Source organism: Protopterus annectens, chromosome 5.part1 (assembly GCF_019279795.1).
Source record: "Protopterus annectens isolate FY-2018-M chromosome 5.part1, PAN1.0, whole genome shotgun sequence".
NCBI classification, from domain to species: Eukaryota; Metazoa; Chordata; order Ceratodontiformes; family Protopteridae; genus Protopterus; species Protopterus annectens.
Window position 1 is genome coordinate 87,898,531 of NC_056736.1, and position 21,493 is coordinate 87,920,023.

Below are 21,493 nucleotides of genomic sequence, written 5' to 3' on the forward strand. Positions count from 1 at the left end.
CCTCATTACACCCAGTGCAAATCTTAACATCTTTAACTCTGCCAAGTCCAGCTCTGAATCCTGCCTTTTTGTCAATGCCAATGTCTCCAACCCATATAACATAGCTGCTCTCACTACCCTTTTGTAGACCTTCCCTTTCACTTTTATTGGTACTTGTCTGTCAGAAATCACTCCTGACACTCTTCTCCACCCACTCCATCCTGCCTGTACTCTCTTCTTCACTCACCATTACTCTGAACTGTTGATCCCAAGTATTTAAAATCATCCACCTTCGCCACCTCTACTCCCTGCATCCTCACCATTCCTCTATCCTCCCTCTCATTCACACACACATATTCTGTCTTAGTCCTGCTGACCTTCATTCCTCTTCTCTCTAGAGCATATCTCCACCTCTCCAGGGTCTCCTCCACCTGTTCCCTACTCTCACTACAGATCACAATGTCATCTGCAAACATCATAGTCCATGGGGACTCCTGTCTGATCTCGTCTGTCAACCTGTCCATTACCATTGCAAATAAGAAAGGGCTACGAGCTGATCCTTGATGTAATCCCACCTCCACCTTAAACGCATCCATCACTGCCACCACAGACCTCACCACCATCACACTACCCTTGTACATATCCTGTACCACTCTTACATACTTCTCTGACACTACCAACTTCCTCATACAATACCACATCTCCTCTCTAGGCACCTTTTCATATGCTTTCTCTAAGTCCACAAAGGCACAATGCAACTCCTTCTGACCTTCTTGGTACTTCTCCATCAACACTCTCAGAGCAAACATCGCATCTGTAGTGCTCTTTCCTGGCATGAAACCACACTGCTGATCACTAATCATCACCTCCTTTCTTAACCTAGCTTCCACTACTCTTTCCCATAACTTCATGCTGTGACTGATCAATGTATCCCTCTGTAGTTACTACAGCTCTGCACATCACCCTTATTCTTAAAAATTGGTACCAAAACACTTTTTCTCCATTCCTCAGGCATCCTCTCACTTTCCAAGATTTCCTTAAACAATATAGTTAAAAACTCCACTGCCATTTCACCTTAACACTTCCATGCTTCCACAGGTATGTCATCTGGACCAACAGCCCTTCCATTCTTCATCCTCTTCATAGTTATCCTTACTTCCTCCTTGCTAATCCACTGCACTTCATAATTCACTATTCGCACATCATCCAACCTTCTCTCCCTCTCATTGTCTTCATTCATCAGCCCCTCAAAGTACTCTTTCCATCTGCTCAACACACTCTCCTCGCTTGTGGGTATGTTTCCCTCATTATCCTTTATCACCCTTACCTGCTGCACATCTTTACTAGCTCGGTCCCTCTGTTTAGCCAATCGGTGCAGGTCCTTTTCTCCTTCTTTAGTGTCCAACCTCTCATACAACTCTTCATACGCCTTATCCTTCACCACCTCTCTCTTTGCCATGCACCTCATAGCTCCTTATACTCCTGTCCACTTTCTTCATCTCTCTGACAATCCCACTTCTTCGCCAACCTCTTTCCCTGTATACTCTCCTGTAAATCCTCATTCTACCACCAGGTCTCCTTGTCCTCCTTCCAGATGTCACACCAACACCTTTCTAGCCATCTCCTTTACTAGCTCAGCTATTCTGTAACTCGTCACTGCCACCCAGTGCCTGTCTTAACTCTTCCCTGAACTCCATCTCACAACTACCCTTTTTCAATTTCCACCATTTGATCCTTGGTGCTGCCCTCACACTCCTCCTCCTCTTCTTGATCACCAATGTCATCCTACAAACCACCATCCTATGCTGTCTAACTACACTTTCCCCTGCCACCACTTTACAGTCTCCCATCTCCTTCAGACTAGCCCTTCTACATAAGATATAATCCACCTGTGTGCATATCCCTCCACTCTTGTATGTCACCCTATGCTCCTCCCTCTTGTTAAAATACGTATTCACCACAGCCATGTCCATCCTTTTCACAAAATCCACTACCATCTAACCTTCTGCATTTCTTTGCTTAACACCATACCTACCCCATCACTTCCTCATCCCCTCTGTTCCCTTCACCAACATGCCCACTGAAATCTGCTTCAATCATCACTCAATCATCCTTGGGTACAGTCATCACCATTTCATCCAACTCACTTCAAAATGTTTCTCTCATCCATCGCACACGCAACTTGTGGAGCATATGCACTAACATTCATCATTACACCATCAATTTCCAGCTTCATAAACATCACTCTATCCGACACTCTTTTCACCTTCAAAACACTCTTAGCATACTGTTCCTTCAGGATAACCCCTACACCATTTCTCCTCCCATCCACACCATGATAAAACACTTTGAACCAGCCTCCGATACACCTAGCCTTGCTCCCCTTCCATCTGGTCTCTTGCACACACAATATACCAACCGTCCTTCTGTCCATCATATCAGCTAGCTCTCTCCCTATACGAGTCATACTGCCAACATTCAAAGTTCCAAACCTCACTACCACAGTCCCAGCCTTTACCTGCCTTCGGGCATGCCTTCTCCCTCTTCTCCAAAGCCCCAAAAATAAGAACTGATTTTAGAAACTGCTGCTATAAACTTAGAAATTTGAAAAAAATAACAGAATTTGAATTAGCATGCATTTTATGAAGGATATGAAATAGAAATTAAGAGAAACCAGCTGGTTCAATAGTTAAGGTCTTCGCCTCTCATGCACAAGGTTTGATCCTGACTTCCAGCCAATGTCTGTATGCAGTTGGTATATTTTTACTGTCTCTCTGTGCGATGTTTCTACCTCAAAGTCACCAAATGATAGAGCTGTGGACAGTAATACAGGCTCTAGATGGTGCAACACAAACTCTAGATTGTGCCTATTTAGGCCAACAGCTTTGGGCAACTGTGGTGCACAGATTCTTCAAGACAACAGAACATGAGTCACAGACTGAAAGCCAAGTCAAGGATAGCTACTTGATGGTGTAAAAACTGTCTCCAAGTGATTCAGACGTGATGAAGTGATTCAGTCATGATGACTAATGTTGCCAAAAATGGGCATGCGCATTTGCTTGTCATAAATGAGTTGAGAACTTGGCCTACTCCAACCTATGACAGTGAAACATGCTAATAGTGGGAGGGGTGTATGTACCCCCTATTGGCCATTGGGTGTGCCTGCAATAAAGCCCAGAAGCCCTGAGTCAATAAGCTACTGGCTGGATGTTGTTGTCCAGCTTGGGTTACCTGGGAAAGTTCTGCTGAACAAAAGCTTGATGTAAAAAAACAATCAGCCTGCCAAACATGAACTGAGAATTTTACACTCACTGTAGGTTCACTGATAGAACACAGCTTGGAAGTGGATGACATGACAGTAAGGATGATCTTGATATCCTATGTATCCAGGACAGAAGATGAATAGGCAGAGCAGCACAGCTACTTTGCCTGGGATCCAGAGTCTGCTACTCATAGGTTCATAGGTAGGTACTAGGCTATCAGCCCAAGGGCCTACATAAGCCTAGCCAACAAGGTTCCCTGGCTTACGCCACCCAAGAAAGTTGTTTTCATGTGCCACTGTCGAGCAGACACACAAAAGTGATCCCCGGGGTGTATTTCCTATTTCCCATCCACTCATCAAGATTTTTCATGAAGAGTGCTAATGAAGAACTTTGCTTGACATAGATGGGTAGCCTGTTCCAGAGTATGGGAAGTCTCTGGGATAGGAATCTATCCATCCAGCATGTCCTGTTTATTGTGGTGACAAGGTTTAGGTCCCTAGAGCGTGTAGCTCGGAGGGATTTGGATTTCTTTAAGTGTAGCATGTCCAACAGCTCTGGGTTTGACACAGCTTTACACGTTAGGCAGAGATCACCTCAGAATAATGAAGAGGCCAGACTAGAAATGGTCTGGGCATTGTGGCTTCAGAAGGTCGTTGTGAGGGATGTCATCAGAATTAGTGACAGACGCATGGCAATCGGACTCCATTGTACAGAGATTCTAGTCTCAGCCTATGCCCCACAGCAGAGATGTGACAGTGTGAAAAAGACATTCAGACAGCAGTTGCTGGATCTATTAGATGCAGCAGGACAATAGAAGCTGGCATTGATAATGGGTGGCCTAAATGTACATATCGGAACAGACAAGAAGATGAGGAAGGATATGAAGACTGCCAGGGTCCATGTGGGTGTGGCAATAGGAATAAAGAGGGAGAGGTCATTCTAGACATCTGCCCTAGCAAACGGCTCAATGGTGGCCAACACATGGTTCAGCAAGAGAAACTGTCAAAATCACACAAAACAGTAGCCAACACGCAACTCTGGTAGACTTCCTCCTAGTAAGGAAAAGGCACTAGGATAGAATCAGCTATTGCAAACTCATCCCCAGTGAAACAGTCTTCTCATAATACAGCACTGGTTTCCACTATCAGTTCCAATCAGTGTAGAGAAGGCTCTAAGGTCAAAAGAGACTACTCTGAAGACCTGATAGTTGACTGAAGAGAAAGCACATGTGTTCAAAGAAACACTCAGTGCTCTAGCACTTCATGCAGAAGAGGAAATAAGTGGAGTTGAAGCATGGCAGCCCCTCAAAACACAATTTGTGAGGACTATAGAATAGATACGTGGCCAAGCTGTGTATGAAAGTAAGGTATATAAAAAAAGCTGGCAGTGGAATGCAGAAATCCACCAAGTCATCAAACGAAAGAAAGAAGAAATGCAGGAAAAAGTGGGAGACTGAAAAACAGACCAGGCTAACAGAGTCTAAAAGAGGAGTAGAGATTGCAAAGAGCAAAGCACTCTACCAGTTTCTGGAGAGTGACTTGATAAATGGCACAAAGAACTCTATCAAGTTGCAAGGCAAAGACAGAAAGATAAAGAAGATAGTCAAGCACTCTTCATAAGGATTTCCAGCAAAACCCTGCTCACTAATCCACAGGACATCAAAGGCAGATGGAAGGAGTACACAGAAGATCATAGGAAGTTACTAGGCTTACACCCTTAGGGCCCTTACAAGCCTAGCCAAGTTCTACCCTTATTTCTACGATCAGCACCTATTGCCCCTGTCCAAGAGGGACACAGGTGCCCCTGGGATGACTTTACTGTTACCCATCCAATGGTCCAGATTCGATTTGAAGAGGGCAAATGAGGTGCTCGGTTTGACATGAAGTTTCATGCCCTACCCTAGACACACCTACAATAAAAAAAAGAGAAGACCATCCTAGAAGATGAAGTAACAGCGCCAAGGAAAATTAAGCTAGAGAAAGCAGCAGGCTCAAATAAGATCACAGTAGATATGATCAAAATTTCGGGTGACACAGAAGAGAAACAGCTCCTGAGAGTATTTATAGCAGTATGGAGAGAAAGGCGCATCTCAGATGACTGCAGAATAAGTATACTAGTGCCAGTGTATAAAAACAAAGGGGAGATCCACAACTGTGGCCAGTACAGAGGTATCAAACTCCTGTAACAATGTATGAAGGTTCTGGAAAGGGTGAATGACAGATGAATATGCAGAGTAGCAGAAATTAAGCTAGGAAATAAATAGTTTGGATTAAGATCAGGATACAGTGCAAGTAAGCCAATGTTATCAGTGAAACAGATAGTTGAAAAGAAGCTAGAGATGAGGAAAGAGAGTCCCACTGGGCATTCCCAGACTTGGAGATAACATATAACAAGATCCCAAGAAAGTTGATTTGGCAGTCCTGTGATGTTTCGAAGTCCCAGAAACATTGGTAGAATTAGTGCAAGCTATGTACAGGGAGCTAATGACCCAAGTACAAACGGAGTTCAGTCTCAAAGAGAGGGTCCCAGTGGGAGTTGGTGTGCATCACAGCTCTGCTTTGACCCCACTGCAGCTCATACTGGTGATAGGACTACATTAACAAACATACTGGAGGGGAAAGATCAACAAAGTTGCTGTATGGAGATGACATCGGATTACAAGCAGACTCTGACCAAGAACTTCAGCACAGGATACAGGAATGGAATACAAAACTGAAGGCACATGGGATGAAATGGAGTACAGATAAGACAATTGTAATGGCAGCAAATGGGGGAAGCTCAAAACTGAGACAGATTGGAACACACTGGAACAGGTTGACAGCTTCAAGTATTTTGAAGGGGTGGTTGAGGAGAAGAGAAGTTTGAATGAAGAATTCAAAACTAGAGTCAGAAGGCTGCAGCTGAATGGCGAAGTGTGTCAGGGTAGTATTTACTTATTTAACGTTTGTTGACTGGGTTAGTCCAACTGGGTCAAAGCCCTTTTTCAGCGGAGGCCTGGGGAGAAAAGCTCCACAAGTATCACAAACATATATAGCAGTAAATATAAAGCTACATTAAGATATAAAAAGCACAAAGCACATCATGATGTTCATTATTTACAGACAGAAACTATATACAAATATTACCCACTGAATCAAGCAGTATAACCTCTGTAGTTGTGGGTCAATTACATGTATGAGGAGTACCCTTACAAAAACAGGGATGGTAGATATGAGGTTTACTTAAGTTGAACTCAGATTGGAGTAAGTTGTAAGTTTCATTAATGATGTATTTTAAAAAATGTTGAAGTACAGCCAGACAGTAGTCATGAGAGGAGGAAAGGGGGGTTGGAGAAGGTGAGAGTTGCAGGTGGAATAGTCATGGAGGGTGATTACAGTGACAGATCCAAGTACTTTTTAGAAAGCTTCTGGTAGCAGTCTTGAATTTTTGTGGGTGTTTAATATACCTGATAGCTAGGGGAAATTTATTCCAAGATTGGGCAGGGGAGTAGCTGTACAGATTGTAGATTGGGAGGAGGTTTTGTTCACAGCTTTGGAGAGACCTATGAAAGATATATAGAGAGAGACAAAATCAGCACAGGAGGAGGGCTGGTTCAGTACAGAATGTATGATATGAAGCTGAGAGAGAAGCAGTTGATGGGGAAATTCTAGCCAGTTTAGGCTTTAAAAGGCAAGACAGTGGTGAGAGTGGTAAGTAAGATCAGCAGTGAATCATGCAATTTTGCTGTAGATTGATTCTAATTTTGATAGGAGAATGGTCTGAAGCTTAGTGAAGATTTGCGAGCCATAGAATAGGTTTGGAAGGAGGTATGCATGGGACAGGGAGATTGTTGATCTGGTGGAGAGAACGTTTTTGTTTTTATACAGAAGTCCTAGTTTTTGGTGGATTTTCTTGATGTTGTTGGAGACATGCAGATCAAATTTCAGTTGGTCATCTATGATGACCCCAGAAGCTTTGTGTGAGGTTCAACAAAGATAAGTGTATTGTTAAGGGAAGAGACAGATAAGGAAGACTTTAGATGGTTCATAGTTTTGGGAGTGAAAAGCAGGAGTTTAGTTTTTTTTTGGATTTAGAATTAGCTGATTCTTGGTGAGCCAGTTTTCTATTGATAAGAAGGATTTTTGTATGAGAGTACTTGGGTCTGAGAGGGAGTCGGCTATGGTGATGACACTGGAGTTCTCAGCATATTGCACGAGTGGAGACTGCAGACAGGATGTAAACAGTTCATTAGTAAAAATGTTAAATAATAATGGGCCAAGGATAGATCCTTGAAGTACACTCTTGGCAGGTAAGGCAGGGAAAGTAGTCAAGTGCCATTTTTCCGACTGAAGTTGATCAGAGAGGTGACTAGAAAACCACAAGATAGTTTAAAAAGATAGCTTAAATTCAGAGCATTTGGCTAGCAGCACAGGGTGGGATACAGTGTTGAATACTTTTGAGAGGTCAAGGGCTTGGCAAGAGATGAGATTATTATTGTCTCTGACTTGGGAAATGGTGTTTAAGAAGGGTATGAGAGCAGTGGAGGTGCTGTGTTTTGGATGAAAGCCATGTTGTGTGGGGGGTAAGTCTTTTGTAGGAGTAGTGGAGGATTTGTTGTGGACACATTTCTCTAATATTTTGGAAAGAGGGGATAGAACAGCCATTGGAAAGTGCAGAGGAGTTACCTCCTTTATGAATGGGTACAGTATAGAATTGTTTCCAGACAGTGGGAACTTTGGATTCAGTGATGGAGTCATCAATGAGTATGGAGATGGGGAGGACAAGAGAGTTAGCTGTCTTCTGAAGAAAGAGTGGTGGCAGATTATCAACAAAAGGAGAGCAAGGTTTTAACTTCTGAAGCAATGATTTAATATAGTTGGTAGAGACAGTTTTCAGACAGAAGTCCTGAGAGGGATAAGGGGATGCTGGAGGGTCAGGAGAGATATTAACATTGGTGCTAGAGTTGGTATGGAGTGAAAGTTTGCTAAGGGTGTCAATGAAGTATGAATTGAAGTCTGATGCTGTTTCTTGGGTTGTATTGTTTGGACATGGTTTGGGAGATGAGAGGTTACCTGGGTACAGAATTTGGTTGACAGAGTACCAGAATTTTTTAGGGTTAGATAAGAGTCAGGATGGAGAATTGCTATAGAAGCTTTTTCTTGTCATCAATTATTGTTTTTTTTTTTTTTTTTTTGTAAGGCTGCGTAGATCTTTATAGTGCTGGAGGTGGGAGGGGAATTTTGTTTTGGACTATATTCTCCAACCTTTCTCTCTTTTTTGCATTAAGGTACGTGTGGTTTGGGTAAGCCAGGGAGATATGAATAATTTAACTCTATCTGTACGTAAGGGGGTTAGGGAGTTGAGAATGTTAAGGAATACACAACTGAATTTAAGCACAGCATCAACAAGAGGTACACACTTAAGGAAGGACCAATTTATTGCTGAGAGATGTTAGGATGTCTGGATCAGAACTGGACAGTTTACAGCACTCCATGTACCCAAGTGGTCCATTATAGTGTGGAGAGAATCTGAGAAGTTTGAATAGACAATGATCACTGAGGGAGTCGTGCAGAGTTTCAGGGAAGTGATATTTTTGAGGATTACAGACAAGTTATCCAGTCAAAGAGAGAGGATTTTGTAGGTTTATTAGTGTAAATAACATATAACAGAAGAATGCCAAAGAAGCTGAAAAGTAAGGTGTATAAAACAAGGGTTGTAACCATTACTAATGTATTGTACAGAAACCTGGGCATTAAAGCTGCAGCAGTTGAAGAAGCTAGAAGTGATGGAGATGAAGTGTCTGAAATGAGTGGTAGGATGCACACTGTGGGACAGATGAAGAAATTAAGCCAAAGTAGCTACAATTGCAGAGAAGGTTAAAGAACAGATTAAGGTCATTCTAGCACCTGTGCAGAAAAGCAAAAGAGAATCTGGTGAAAAAGATTTGGGACAGACAGGAAGAAGGCAAGAGGAAATAAGGATGCCCAGCAAAGAGAAGACCTGTGATACTGCATGACTGTCAAAGTAGGAAGGAGGTGTGGCACCAGGGTTGCCAGATTTCCAGCCCCCCAGGTAGGGACAAAAAAAAAGAAGGTCTCTCACGGCAAGTGAAGACACAAAAAAAAAAAAATATATATCTTTAATGCGGAACACAGTTCCACATTAAAGAACTGAGCTCGCTCAGTAGCTCTGCACTAAACACGGAGCTTCTCGTGTTTAATGCATTGCAGTTCCGCATTCAACACAAGTAGCTCTGTGTTTAGCGATTTTTGATTGGCCCGTATACCGGCATATGGGCCAATCAAAAATCGCTAAACACAGAGCTTATCGTGTTTAATGCGGAACACAAGAAGCTCCGTGTTTAGCAATTTTTGATTGGCCCGTATGCCAGGTATACGGATCAATCAATCAAAAAACAAAAAAAAAAACAAACAAAGCGGAGGCTGGCTGGGATTTAAACCGGCAGGGCGGGACTCGGGATCAGGCTGCTGATCTCGGGACAGTCCTGCCCAAATAGGGACTTCTGGCAACCCTGTGTGGCACTGATTCGAGAGATGACAAGAGCTGACACTACACTCCAACCTTGTGTAGCAAATGGAAAAGCGGGGTAAATGATTAGTGGTGGTGATGTTGAAATATGAATCTAAAATGACTGCAATCATTTCACAGAAAAAAATACAAATTTTATGAGGAAATTACCAAAAAAAAATGAGTAAAAAATCTGTACATTTTGCAAAATTCTGTACAGTTGAGAGGTATGCATTGCTGCTACCAAACAAGAGGACTGGTGTCAAACAAGAACATTTTTTCTCTAGTAGAATGCATTGTAGCGGTTTCCAACATTTTTGCAATGCTTTTGAACACTTCTGGAATGCATCCAAGTCTGAAGTGACAGTAACTATAGATTAGTATGCAATATATTCCTTATTCACTATCAAAAGATGGGAATGAATTCTCACATGGGTCATGTTCTTGACTGCTAGTGACTAAGGTGAAACTAATGTTTGTCAAGGTCTAAATGGAGCAATTCACTTCCTTCCTGATGACTCTGACCACTCCAAGGAAGGGAGAAGACATCTACAATGTTTTAGTCATTCTATGTAAACCAACAAAAAATTATGCTATATAGCAATGGAAATGGAAATGTAAAAAAAATCCAGATTTACAGTTCTAACCAAGGGAACAAAGATATTTTTTTTGCTTAGTTCTTACAAGTAACAAGTCCAGCAGAGTGCTGTTCTGCTCTCCCCTGTAAAATTAATACTAGAAATCGACAGGTCTCTATTCCAAACAGAATTCTAAAGATATACAGCATCTTGACCCAGGTTCAACTAGTCTAATCTTGCTCTGTTTAAGTAGTACAGGATAATCACGTCTGAAAATCCATTATACTCTTTTCTTAAACAAGATTCAATAACAACTCGTAACTTACATGTGAGCTCTTGTCTGCAGTGATCATAATCCATAAATACTATAATGAAAAAGATGCTCACCATCCCTTTCAGAAAGCAGTGGTCATGATTACCTGAGCCACATCTGCGAAAAAATATGTTCTGTGCACAGATGGCATTAATGGAACCACCAGTCCAAACATTTTCTTGCTGACACCTAATAAGTGAATCAACAGTGACAGATATTGGGATCACTGAGATGATGAAAATAATGGCAGTGGTCTCATGTGCAGTCCTGCTACAAGGATGGCAACTGTGAACAATGCCGTGGGCCCCAAAACAAGTAAAACCAAAATAACTTGTACATGTGAGAAAGCCAGAACTAGAGAAACTACTATGACAATGGAGTGAGAATGATCCTCAGTGAGGAAACTTTTCTTCTCATACCGAAGCCGGTCACATCCTAATGAATTTCCAGACTTGTAACAAAGAAGGATATGGCACATTTGTGTTGATACTAAGATCCTGAAATGGGGGCAATGCAAAGTCCTTCCCTCTTTCCAAGTCCTCTTTGGATAGAACCACAAAAAGCAAATTGTCCACATATGAACCAACCTGTTGGAATTTGTTTCGGACTCATAAACCTAATACTTTAGGTATTTTGTAAAGACCACTATAGCTCATGACAGGTCAAGTGGGGAATGTCTGACCCAATGACAACTGCCCACATTGAGGTACAAGAATTTTGCATAATAGAATAACCTTAATTTGTAGATACACATCATGCATTTTCAACACCACTTTCCCACCCTATCTGTTTAGGATGTGAATACCTGTAATCTCCTGTGTATAACAAAATAATTCAAAATACTAAAATCTAATACATGTTTTAAATCTTTGGTCTTTCTAACAATATGAAGAAAATAACCTCTTCTCCAGATACAGTCTCAGGAAAACGTAAAATGATTTTTTTCTTTTAAGAGTTTCATGATCCCTCTTTTCTCCAGGAGTACTTTCTGGGCAGAAGAAGCATGAAAATAAAGGATGAAGACATGTAATCTTCACTGATCCCCTCTCATACTTACTTGTTTATTGCAAAATATCCTTCTGTTCTTCTCCAACAGGAATGCATATATTTGCATAGTTACTAAGACTGGGTTTCAGTGTAAGGATAGCACTTCCTCCACACCTAGGTTCTGCACTTACCATGCATTCAGGTCTGATATGAACTGTGATGGTGTTTCCATAGTTGTCAAGGACCACATCACCTCAAGACCGAGTCTCAGAAGTATGACTTACCTGGAACAAGACAAACTATTAACTTACAGCCTGCTACAGGACACCCTAAGTCCCCAAATTACCACGCAAGATAACCCTTTGTTCCTAGAAAGGTTATTAGGCTACAAGTGTGTAGATAGAGTCTCTCGTTTCACTTGTATTTTCCTAGCATTTTTGCCATTCAGGGCTACTGCCTCCTATCCTGTGGCAGGAAAGCTCTGAAGCTTTTGTCACTTAATTGCCTTTAAAATGGAGTTCTGTTTCAGCTTGTAACAGTTAAAGCACGTGGGAGGTATCCTTAAGCTTTGAAAAGCTGGCCAAATAGTCACATCTCTGACAGGATACAACTCTTAACAGCCAAGGGTACTGCAACAGTGATTTAATGTTGAACACTGACTGTTGACTAAGTTTGCAGATGATTGTATAATGGGTGTTACTGTCAAATCTCCTTTTGCTAACCATTCCTTACAGCAGGAATGAATACTCAGAAACAAGTGATGTGCAAAAAAGGACTAAAATTAAATGCAAAAAAGTATAGTACTTGGCAAAAAGTATAGCATTGTCACATCTGGTAAGCAACTTTTCCCATCAATGTACAGTACAGCTAAAATCCTACTCTAAAATGATAATGTAGTAGTCAGGGATATTGGAACCTAGGTCAATAATTCCTTCCCTTTTGACCATAACATAGCAACTACAGACAGGAAATCCTTCTATTCAGATAACTAATATGTAACGGCATATCATCTAGGTCAAAAGAAGTTAACATTCATCTGTATGCAGCCTTAATTAGACCGGTTACAGAGCACAATAAACCCTTTAGGATGTACTGTTCCAGATATGTTAAACAGGAAAAGCACCAGAGGTTTATAACCAAGAATACTGGTAGCCTAAAGTCCCTGCACTACCAGGTAAGGCTTGAAGCGCTATCCCTTTGTGCATTTTCTTATAGGCTCTTGCAGGGTGACCTATGCCTTGTATTCTATGTCATTAGGGACCCTGCCCTCCTTGATCTTCTTCTTCTTTCGGCTTTTTCCCAGTTAGGGGTCACCACAGCGGATCATCTGTCCGCTCATGATTGGCAGTGGAGTTTTACAGTGTTGAGTTGCCAGCCCGGCGCCCAACCTTCAACAGAAGGCACACACACGCACACACTCATAATACCTAGGGCCAGTTTAGAGTGTCCAATCCTGACCTCCTGTATATTTTCTGCCTTTTATTTTCTACAAACTCTACCTGGTGAGAAGTGGGAGGGAGGAGACAGAGCAGAACTTAATCCTATGTCTTTAGCAAAATAGGCACAATGGATATGATGGGATGTCCCCTTTACAGGAAAAATATATTTTTAATTTGACAAAACTATACAAGTCAAATGAAAAATTGGGGAGGCACACTTTCGTATCTAATATGCTCACAAGGAGGGGGAGAACATATATTATGAACCTAATTCAGCTCCCTTTTTCTCTCAAACTGTCATTAGACTTCAAGCCAGGAGTGGGACCCATGAATGGAGCATCTAAGAAGCCTACTTTAATTAAGGATTGTAACAAATTTAGTCAGTTGTAGCTAGGCATGCCAGCATATGCAAATATATTGCTGCTGACTAATCCGCACTGTAGTGTATACAATACTACATTCTTTACCACAATCAAAAGTTTCTGGGTATCCAAAGTGTTCAGAGATGGAGAGTCCATAAGCTTTCTTAAAGTGTCTTTCATGCAGTGATTGAAGAATACGATAATTTGTCCCACATATGGCAGTGTTCTAATGTATAGGATAGTAACAATGAATCATTGCTTATAAAGCCTGTCCAGTGTGTTGCCTTTGCTCTCCCAGGGCTGTGATTCAGAAATTAGGACTTGGATTTGAAGCCCTGAAAACTACACCAAATACTGTCAGCAACCAGAGGTTATTATAAAAAAAAAAGACAGACAATGTAAACACACTGTATATTTTATCAATCCTTTAGGCAAAAGGAGGAAACTTACTGAATGATGCCAGACTGCAATGAATACATTCTAAAATGAGAATAACACTGGACGAACATCTCGAAATTCACTTACAAGGGCCTCCAACCAATCTTAGACAGGATTCTTGCCACATTAATGAAACAGTGGCAGATCTATCACAACAATATTAGCCAATGACACTGGTGGGTTCAAATGCAGATATACCAGTGTGTTGCATCAAATCTACTGTCACCTGCTAAACTGAGAGTCAACAACTGTCAGTGGCTCAAAACTTTAAATTGGTGTCAGTGCAGATCTGTACTCAGTGAAGGCATCTATGAGGCTAATGTCTGCTGGGAGGGGGTGGAAACTATGTTGCTCCATGCCAAGTGAAGGATGAAAAAAATCATCCAAGACCAACTGTTAGGTTAACTTTGATCATGATACATGGACTTTACGCAAGTGCTCTTCTCTCAACTCTTTTTTGTCGTGTTCTTCATACAGCAAGGATTGTAACAGAACATCTGGAACTAATACTTTTCCTGTTGACAAACTTTTGCTGAAATGAGTTTTACAATATACATGTTATGAGGTCATTTTAACTCACTCAATGCTATAATGCATAGTTTATATACTTCTACTTCATACCCATACCTCCTTACGGCATCCAAAACTTTTTGGGATCTGGTTTCTTTAAGTGACCTACCAGCCAATAATAGGTAGTTGTGGGCTTTTTCCAAGTGCTCTGGTTGTTTTTTAGTATTAAAAAGGGCAAGGAGCTATTACCAAAATGACACTAAGACTGTTAATCTAGGATATCCTGCATTGGAGAAATTAATCTTTGTTTGACACCTATTATTCATATTTTTATATATCTGTTAATATTTTCATAACTGAGAAAACATTTTATTGAGGTATATGGTGTGAAACACCAATGTGCCAGGCAGGACAAATCACTAAAAATGCTGGTTTATTATATTCCACTGTACTGGAAATACTGATAGGTGTTTTGTTTGTAATTATGAAAATAAGCAACACTTCCATATCCACTTTATTAGGTGAAACCTTAAGTAATACTGAAGAAAACAGTGATATTTGAACTTTAAGTTGTATATCTTGGGAGAACTTGCATAATTTTTGTACTGCTAATTATAACATCACATATATTTTTTTCATATTTCTGTAAACATCCAAATAAACATGCACTTTTAGAGAAATTTCTTGTTTTCACCAGGCTGAACAAGGAGAAAATTACAGTGAGCTGCCTGTCGGGTGCCAGGATCCACCACATAACTCACGCACTCAAGTCACGCCACAACAAGTACAAATATGACTCTGTCATTGTCCATGTTGGAGTGAATGACTTAAGACGTACTTCCCTGGACTACATGAAAAGAGACATGGAAGAGCTCTCGGATCATGTGGCCCAGGCAGGTATGACCCCAGCCCTAAGTAGCATCCTGCCTTCGCCCAGAATGATACCACAATATAATGACAAAATGATTGACTTCAACAACTGGCTAAGCTTCTGGTGTCATTCAAAGGGGATCCAATATTTGTCTGCCTGGGACGACATGATCGACAGACCATGATGCTTTGCCAGAGATGGTCTGCACCTGTCGCCCCTGGGATTCAGGCTACCGGCTAAGGCTCTTGCCACCCCTATAGTGCCTTTTTAGGCAAAGTTCAAAGGACAAAACCACCACCGTAAGAGGTACAAAGCATGCAAAATCTGAAGGTAATGCTACTCAATGCTAGAAGTCTAAATCTCAAAATGCACTCTCTCGAGGCACTCCTAAAAATGGAGAACATCGATATCTGTGCAGTAACTGAGACCTGGTTCAAGGCTCCAGAGAGCACCCCTGCAATACCAAGCTACAACTCTTACCACACTTTTCGGCTACCAAACCAGGATCGAAACACTAAAGGTAGAAGTGTGTCCATATTCACCAAGAATATTCACACCACCAGGTTAGTTGCCCAACACAATGTGTCTGAAATTCTCCAGGTGCAACTAACACTAGGTAAGACTGCAATCCAAACTGTAGCTTGCTACAGATCCCCCTCCATGCCCCAAGATTCTCACTACACCTTTCTAAACATACTGGAAAATATTAATATACAACCAAACACCCCAATACTGGGTGATTTCAACTACCCTGCCACTAACTGGGAAAACTACTCATGCACCAACACCTTCGCCCAATGGTTCTTGAAATTCATAAATTCCAATGCCCTGGATCAACTAATCCATAGTCCCACTAGGGGCTCCAATATCCTAGACCTGGTCATTACCAACATGGGAAATCGATGCTCCACACCTATGGTCACCCCCTCGTTGGTCAGGTCAGACCATAAGCTAATCACCCTTAACAACCACATCCCACCCCCCCAGTAAGGAAACTTCCATAAAAAACTTCTCCAAGTCCAACTTCATGGTACTCAAGTCAGAAGTTACAAACTTCATGACACCCATGCAGACGGGAACTGAAAGTTCGACTGCTGAGTCCTACACTAAGGCACTGTACGAGCACATCCACTCATGCATGAATCGTGCCATCCCAAATAGAACCAAGATGCTCTCCTCCAAAAAAAGAAAACCAATCTGGTGGTCCCTTGCCATAAAAAAACATTACAACAAAAGGAAAAAAACTGTTGCAGAAAAGAAGAAAATCCCAAGATGCAAAAAACTCCCTTACCAGCCTCAGTAAGAAGCTGAGATCCCTCATAAAATCCTTCAAAGCTAGTTACGAAAATAAAATCGCCAAAGATTCCAAAGACAACCACAAGGCATTCTATAACTATGTCAAGAATCTAAATGGCAATGCTCAGATCTGCTCTGAGCTACAACAGAATGGCATTAAATATACTGATCCCAAGGATATTGCCAATATCCTGGCAGATTGATTCAGTGCCAACTTCACCCCCCTCTCACCCCCTAAATGGCCCATCTCAATACTGGAAGATTGCCAAATTCCGGTAATAACGGCCACACAGGTAAAAAACACACTCTACAAAGCTAAGAATACAGCATCCATGGGACCAGATGACATCCCAGGCTGTGTACTACATGAACTACAAAATGAACTGGCATCTCACCTAAGTGTCATGTTTAATCATACCCTCACCTCAGGCTTCGTGCCCACTGAGTGGCACACAGCTACAGTTATCTCACTCCACAAGGGGGGATCCACCTTGGATCCCAGGAACTACCGCCTCATCAGCCTGACGAGCCTGATCTGCAAGGCCATGGAACGTATTATCATGGAACTTATAAACAAAGGCAATGTATGTTAAGCAGAGATCGCCTCTGAGTAGACAATATGCGACAAAGTACAGGTGGACTTTTTTTTAGATGGTCCCATTACACACACACACACACACACACACACACGCACGCACGCACGCACGCACGCACGCACACACACACACACACACACACACACACACACACACACACACATCTAGAGACAGTTTAGAAAACCACCAAACTCAGTGTCATCCCATCCAGATTAGTTCTCTCTGCCTCATGCCAAATGAATACCTGCATTGGCTCTGCCCTCAGAACATCAAAAGAATAAAAATGTTATGGAAAAATGATTTTTTCCATGACACTGACAAACCCATATCATCAGAATTATATCATTAGTATGCTCTTACACTATCAAAGGTAAAAATAAAGGTTCTCTCTTAGAAAAAGTATAATTTTCAGGCATTTTAAATGCTCCAGCAAAGTATAACAGTGTGCTACATAAGAATGACCCCAACCTTGTGCAGGGGATAACAAGGGTGTTACCTTTTATAAGAATATATAAAATTGAAGCTGTATTGCAACACTGACATCTGTAGTCAGAACTAAATTCAGGCTACACTGGTTATCAAAAAACTGAAGCTGCAACATCTGCAAAATATTCATTTTAAAATAAATATGTACCTAGCAGTTCTCTTCAAGAAAACAAATATAAAATCTATTCAAATACAATATATAATGCAGAGGACACTTCAGTTCTAAAAAAAGTGATATCTTATTCATTTAATGCTGTACCATAAAAATGACACACTTTTTCTCACTAAAAATAAAGATGCAGCTTTTTCTTTTTAAGCTTCCCTTCTGCTTTATTCATTATGGCTACATCAGTGTTTCTGCCCATTGCTGGGTCTACCAATCTCTCCTACTGTCCTAGGACTATCTCCATTTTTAAGGCTGGTGCCAGAATGGAAATCAAGGGCATCCTGGGAGGTTATCCTACTGACTGTTTCATCTCCCCTACATTCTCCTATTACATCCGATGGCCACTCCCCTCTATAAACCTTGTCTTCCTACAGGGAATGCCTAGATGAATGGCTTTCTCCATGGATGGGCATTCCAATCCCTTCCTGCCAGCACATCATTAATCAAACATATGTCACATGGGCCACGGTTAGGACTTTATCTCTCTATGATACAGTCTTGGCACAGTCAGTCTTCTGTCTTGCAAACTAGCAGCATAATTTACTTGTGCTTTACGGATCACTTTCTGCAGTATCCTTCTCTGAAATTTTTATAAGAAAATATTAAGCACAGCTGTTTAAGCACAGACAGCAAAATATCTCAAAAAGATGGTGGTTTGGGAACAGACCTCTTGGAAATGGCAATCAGTTAAGGGATGAATGATGACATGTGGCTTCTTGAAGCTCAAAGACATTTAAAAAGTTATGTAACAGGCAGTGCAGAGTTTACACAAGAAACTAACCAAATGGTAAAGACAGCACTTGCTTCATTTCAATGTAATACATACAACCAAATTCTAACAAAACTCAAATATTACAGTCAAAAATCAGGCAACAAACATGAGAGAATGTTCAACAGTAATGCCATTCTTATTTATATATCATAACAGCAATTGAAGATAAACACAGAAACAGATAATGTAGACAAAGGACTGTAAAAATAACTTTACTATTTGTGATTAAATGAGAAATCAAAGTGAAACACTGGCATCATCAAACTGCCAAATTTTAACACTGTCAAAAGCACTGAAAACAGTACAGCACAATACCATTTAGGATGTTAGCTAAATACCAATGACTGGTATCAGTACAAGCAGCACCATGCCATCATTACTGCCAAATTTTCCATGGATTACACTAATAAAATCTTAAGTTCTGTATGTATAACAGTCTGTTTTGGCTATCCTTAAAACAAGTTGTTTAAGTAAAAGCGAAGTTAGTTTTTTGTCAACTAGTAATTAAACTTAAAATCAATATCAAGTTACAGTACAAGCTACTCAACTTCAGATAACTGTTGGAACAGATGAAGATGACAAATTAATTTAAAAATATCACAGTTCATTAATGTGAGTACTAGTGAAATTTTAAATACCAATAAGGATTTGCAATGCATGAAATGAAAACTTGAACAAGTAGAAAACAAAGCAAGGAATGAAGCAGCAGTGGTCCCTATTAATCAAGTAAAAAAAAATCATTAACCCAGCAGCAGAAGCATGCATACCCACCCTTTTGCTTGTGAGACAAAGATGACAGTGCAGAGGCAGGCCCAGCAACACCATTACTTTTGAAAATGCGCTCACGAGAAGCAAGACTGCGGGATGGAGATTCTACAGTAGAAAACAGTGGCAGACAGGCAGTAGCATTTAAAATGTTAAGCATACACAGAAAAAGGGGACAAATGAAAGCAAAACAAAGCACTTTAAATGAAGCACATCTATCTTTTTTATTAATTAAACAGAAAATTCACTAATTAACATTTGCAAACTATTTTAACAACAATCAATCATGCTTTTTATGTTATCTGTCTAAATGTTACGTTGTATCCTTAACTGATTTTATATTTTCCAAATTCGTTATATTTTAGAAGATGTAATGAGGCAAGATTAGGGAACACCTATCATACCTCAAGTATCTGAAAGTTTCTCAACCAACAGGTAGTAACGCTTTAAACATACTGCCACCGCATGACGCTCTAAGTAAAAACTTCTTAACAGCAGTTGCAGATGATGAATCCAGTATCACCATTAATGTAAGCGTCTTTCATCTAGCAGTATGAAGGTTTACAAAACAGCAATAAATAAAGTTTACAAAACTGGAGCTTCTGTTTCTTACATCAGGGTGCTTGAAGCAGCACTGGTATAAGGCTGTGTGGTACAGGAGAATAAAGGCATCACAATTCTTAAGACTGACAAGAAATTCTCTGGGAGGTATGGACAAACATATCCACTGAATGAGCAATCTCTAAAGATCTATTGTGGAAACTATCACAGACAATACTTTCTTTACAGTATACACATCTTTATAGCTGAATTTCAAATCACCAGATTAAAATGCTTAAGCAACAGAAGTCAAAGGTGAAACAACAGCAATGAACTACTACACAGAAAAGTATATCAATCAACCCTGCTGGACACTCCTAAAGAACACTCATAGACCAAGTAACCAAGACTAACCATATAGACCTCAGACCAAGTGGTGAAACACCAATCATTCAGAGTTACAACTTTTTTGAAATAAAAACTGGATGCAGCCATATACCACAAAGAAAAGGCTCTGACTACATCTTGAAGAAAGTACAGTTGTGTACACTTACCATAAATGTAGATGTTTGAGTGTATTCACTGTTGCAGTCATTACCTGTGGGTTATCCCTGCTGTGGTAGCCCTCTGCTGGCCCAAACACCAGAGTCAATGTTTTTGGTGCGCTGGCTGCTGTCGCCTGTAGTTTGACGTCAGGTCGTCAGTACTATAAAGCAAGGAAGCCGACGTCATTACATCAGTTTTTCTTGCCCTAACCAGTCAGAAGCACAAGGGAAAAGAGAGAAGCGGTCCTGGTGGCAAAAAGCCACCTTGGGAAGCATGTGTCCCCCTAGGGGAAGAAGTGAAAATTAAGATGGAGGGAGGGAAACCAAGACTGCAACAGTGAATACACTCGAACATCTACATTTATGGTAAGTGTACACAACTGTACTATGTTCTTTGTGTTTCACTTTTGCAGGCATCACCTGTGGGAGGATTCCCAAACCTGAGGTAAAGAGTGGAAGGATAGGTAAGAGTCCTAGGTATGGGTCAGGAGGCTCTGCAGAATTGCAGAAGCAAACCCTGCCTTAGACTTAGTAAAAAGAGGTAGGTGGTAATGCTTTGTAAAGGTATGCACAGAGGTCCAGGTGGTCACTTCCAAAATGTCCCTGGTAGGTACTCTCCTCTGAGGAAGGCAGTAGAAGTGGAGGTTGCCCTAGTGGAGTGGGTACGGATCGAATTAGGGATGGGTTTCCCATGTAGTCTGTAGCAAAAATGGATACAGTGTGAAATCCATTTGGAAATGGTTTGTTTGGAGATGGGCTTCCCCTCTGCCCCTGAGGCAACGGTTGCCAGAAGCTGGTCAGTTTTTCTGAATAGTTTGGTGCAGTCCAGATAGTATCTGAGTAGTCTGTGCACGTCTAGTGAGTGCAGAATTCTTTCCCCCTTGTTTTGAGGGTTGGGAAAGAAGGTGGGAAGGTGTATGGCCTGGTTAAGGGTTACGTCAGATACCACCTTGGGCATAAAGGAGGGATTAGTCCTCAGGGAGACTCTGTAAGCATGGAAAATTATGAAGGGCTTGACAGCCATGAGGGCTTGAAATTCAGACACCCTTCTGGCTGAGGTGATAGCTAGTAGGAAGGCAG

At 41.1% G+C, this 21,493-nt stretch overlaps 1 protein-coding gene across 1 annotated transcript in view; it reads right to left on the reverse strand.

The window, feature by feature from the left end:
• MYCBP2 (MYC binding protein 2) overlaps nt 1–21,493 on the reverse strand; it is a gene marked incomplete in the record, with an annotated part of 5,088,083 nt that overhangs the window by 863,104 nt on the left and 4,203,486 nt on the right. The window contains 1 exon segment of the mRNA XM_044072904.1: nt 19,335–19,436. Coding sequence (XP_043928839.1) covers nt 19,335–19,436 — 102 coding nt within the window.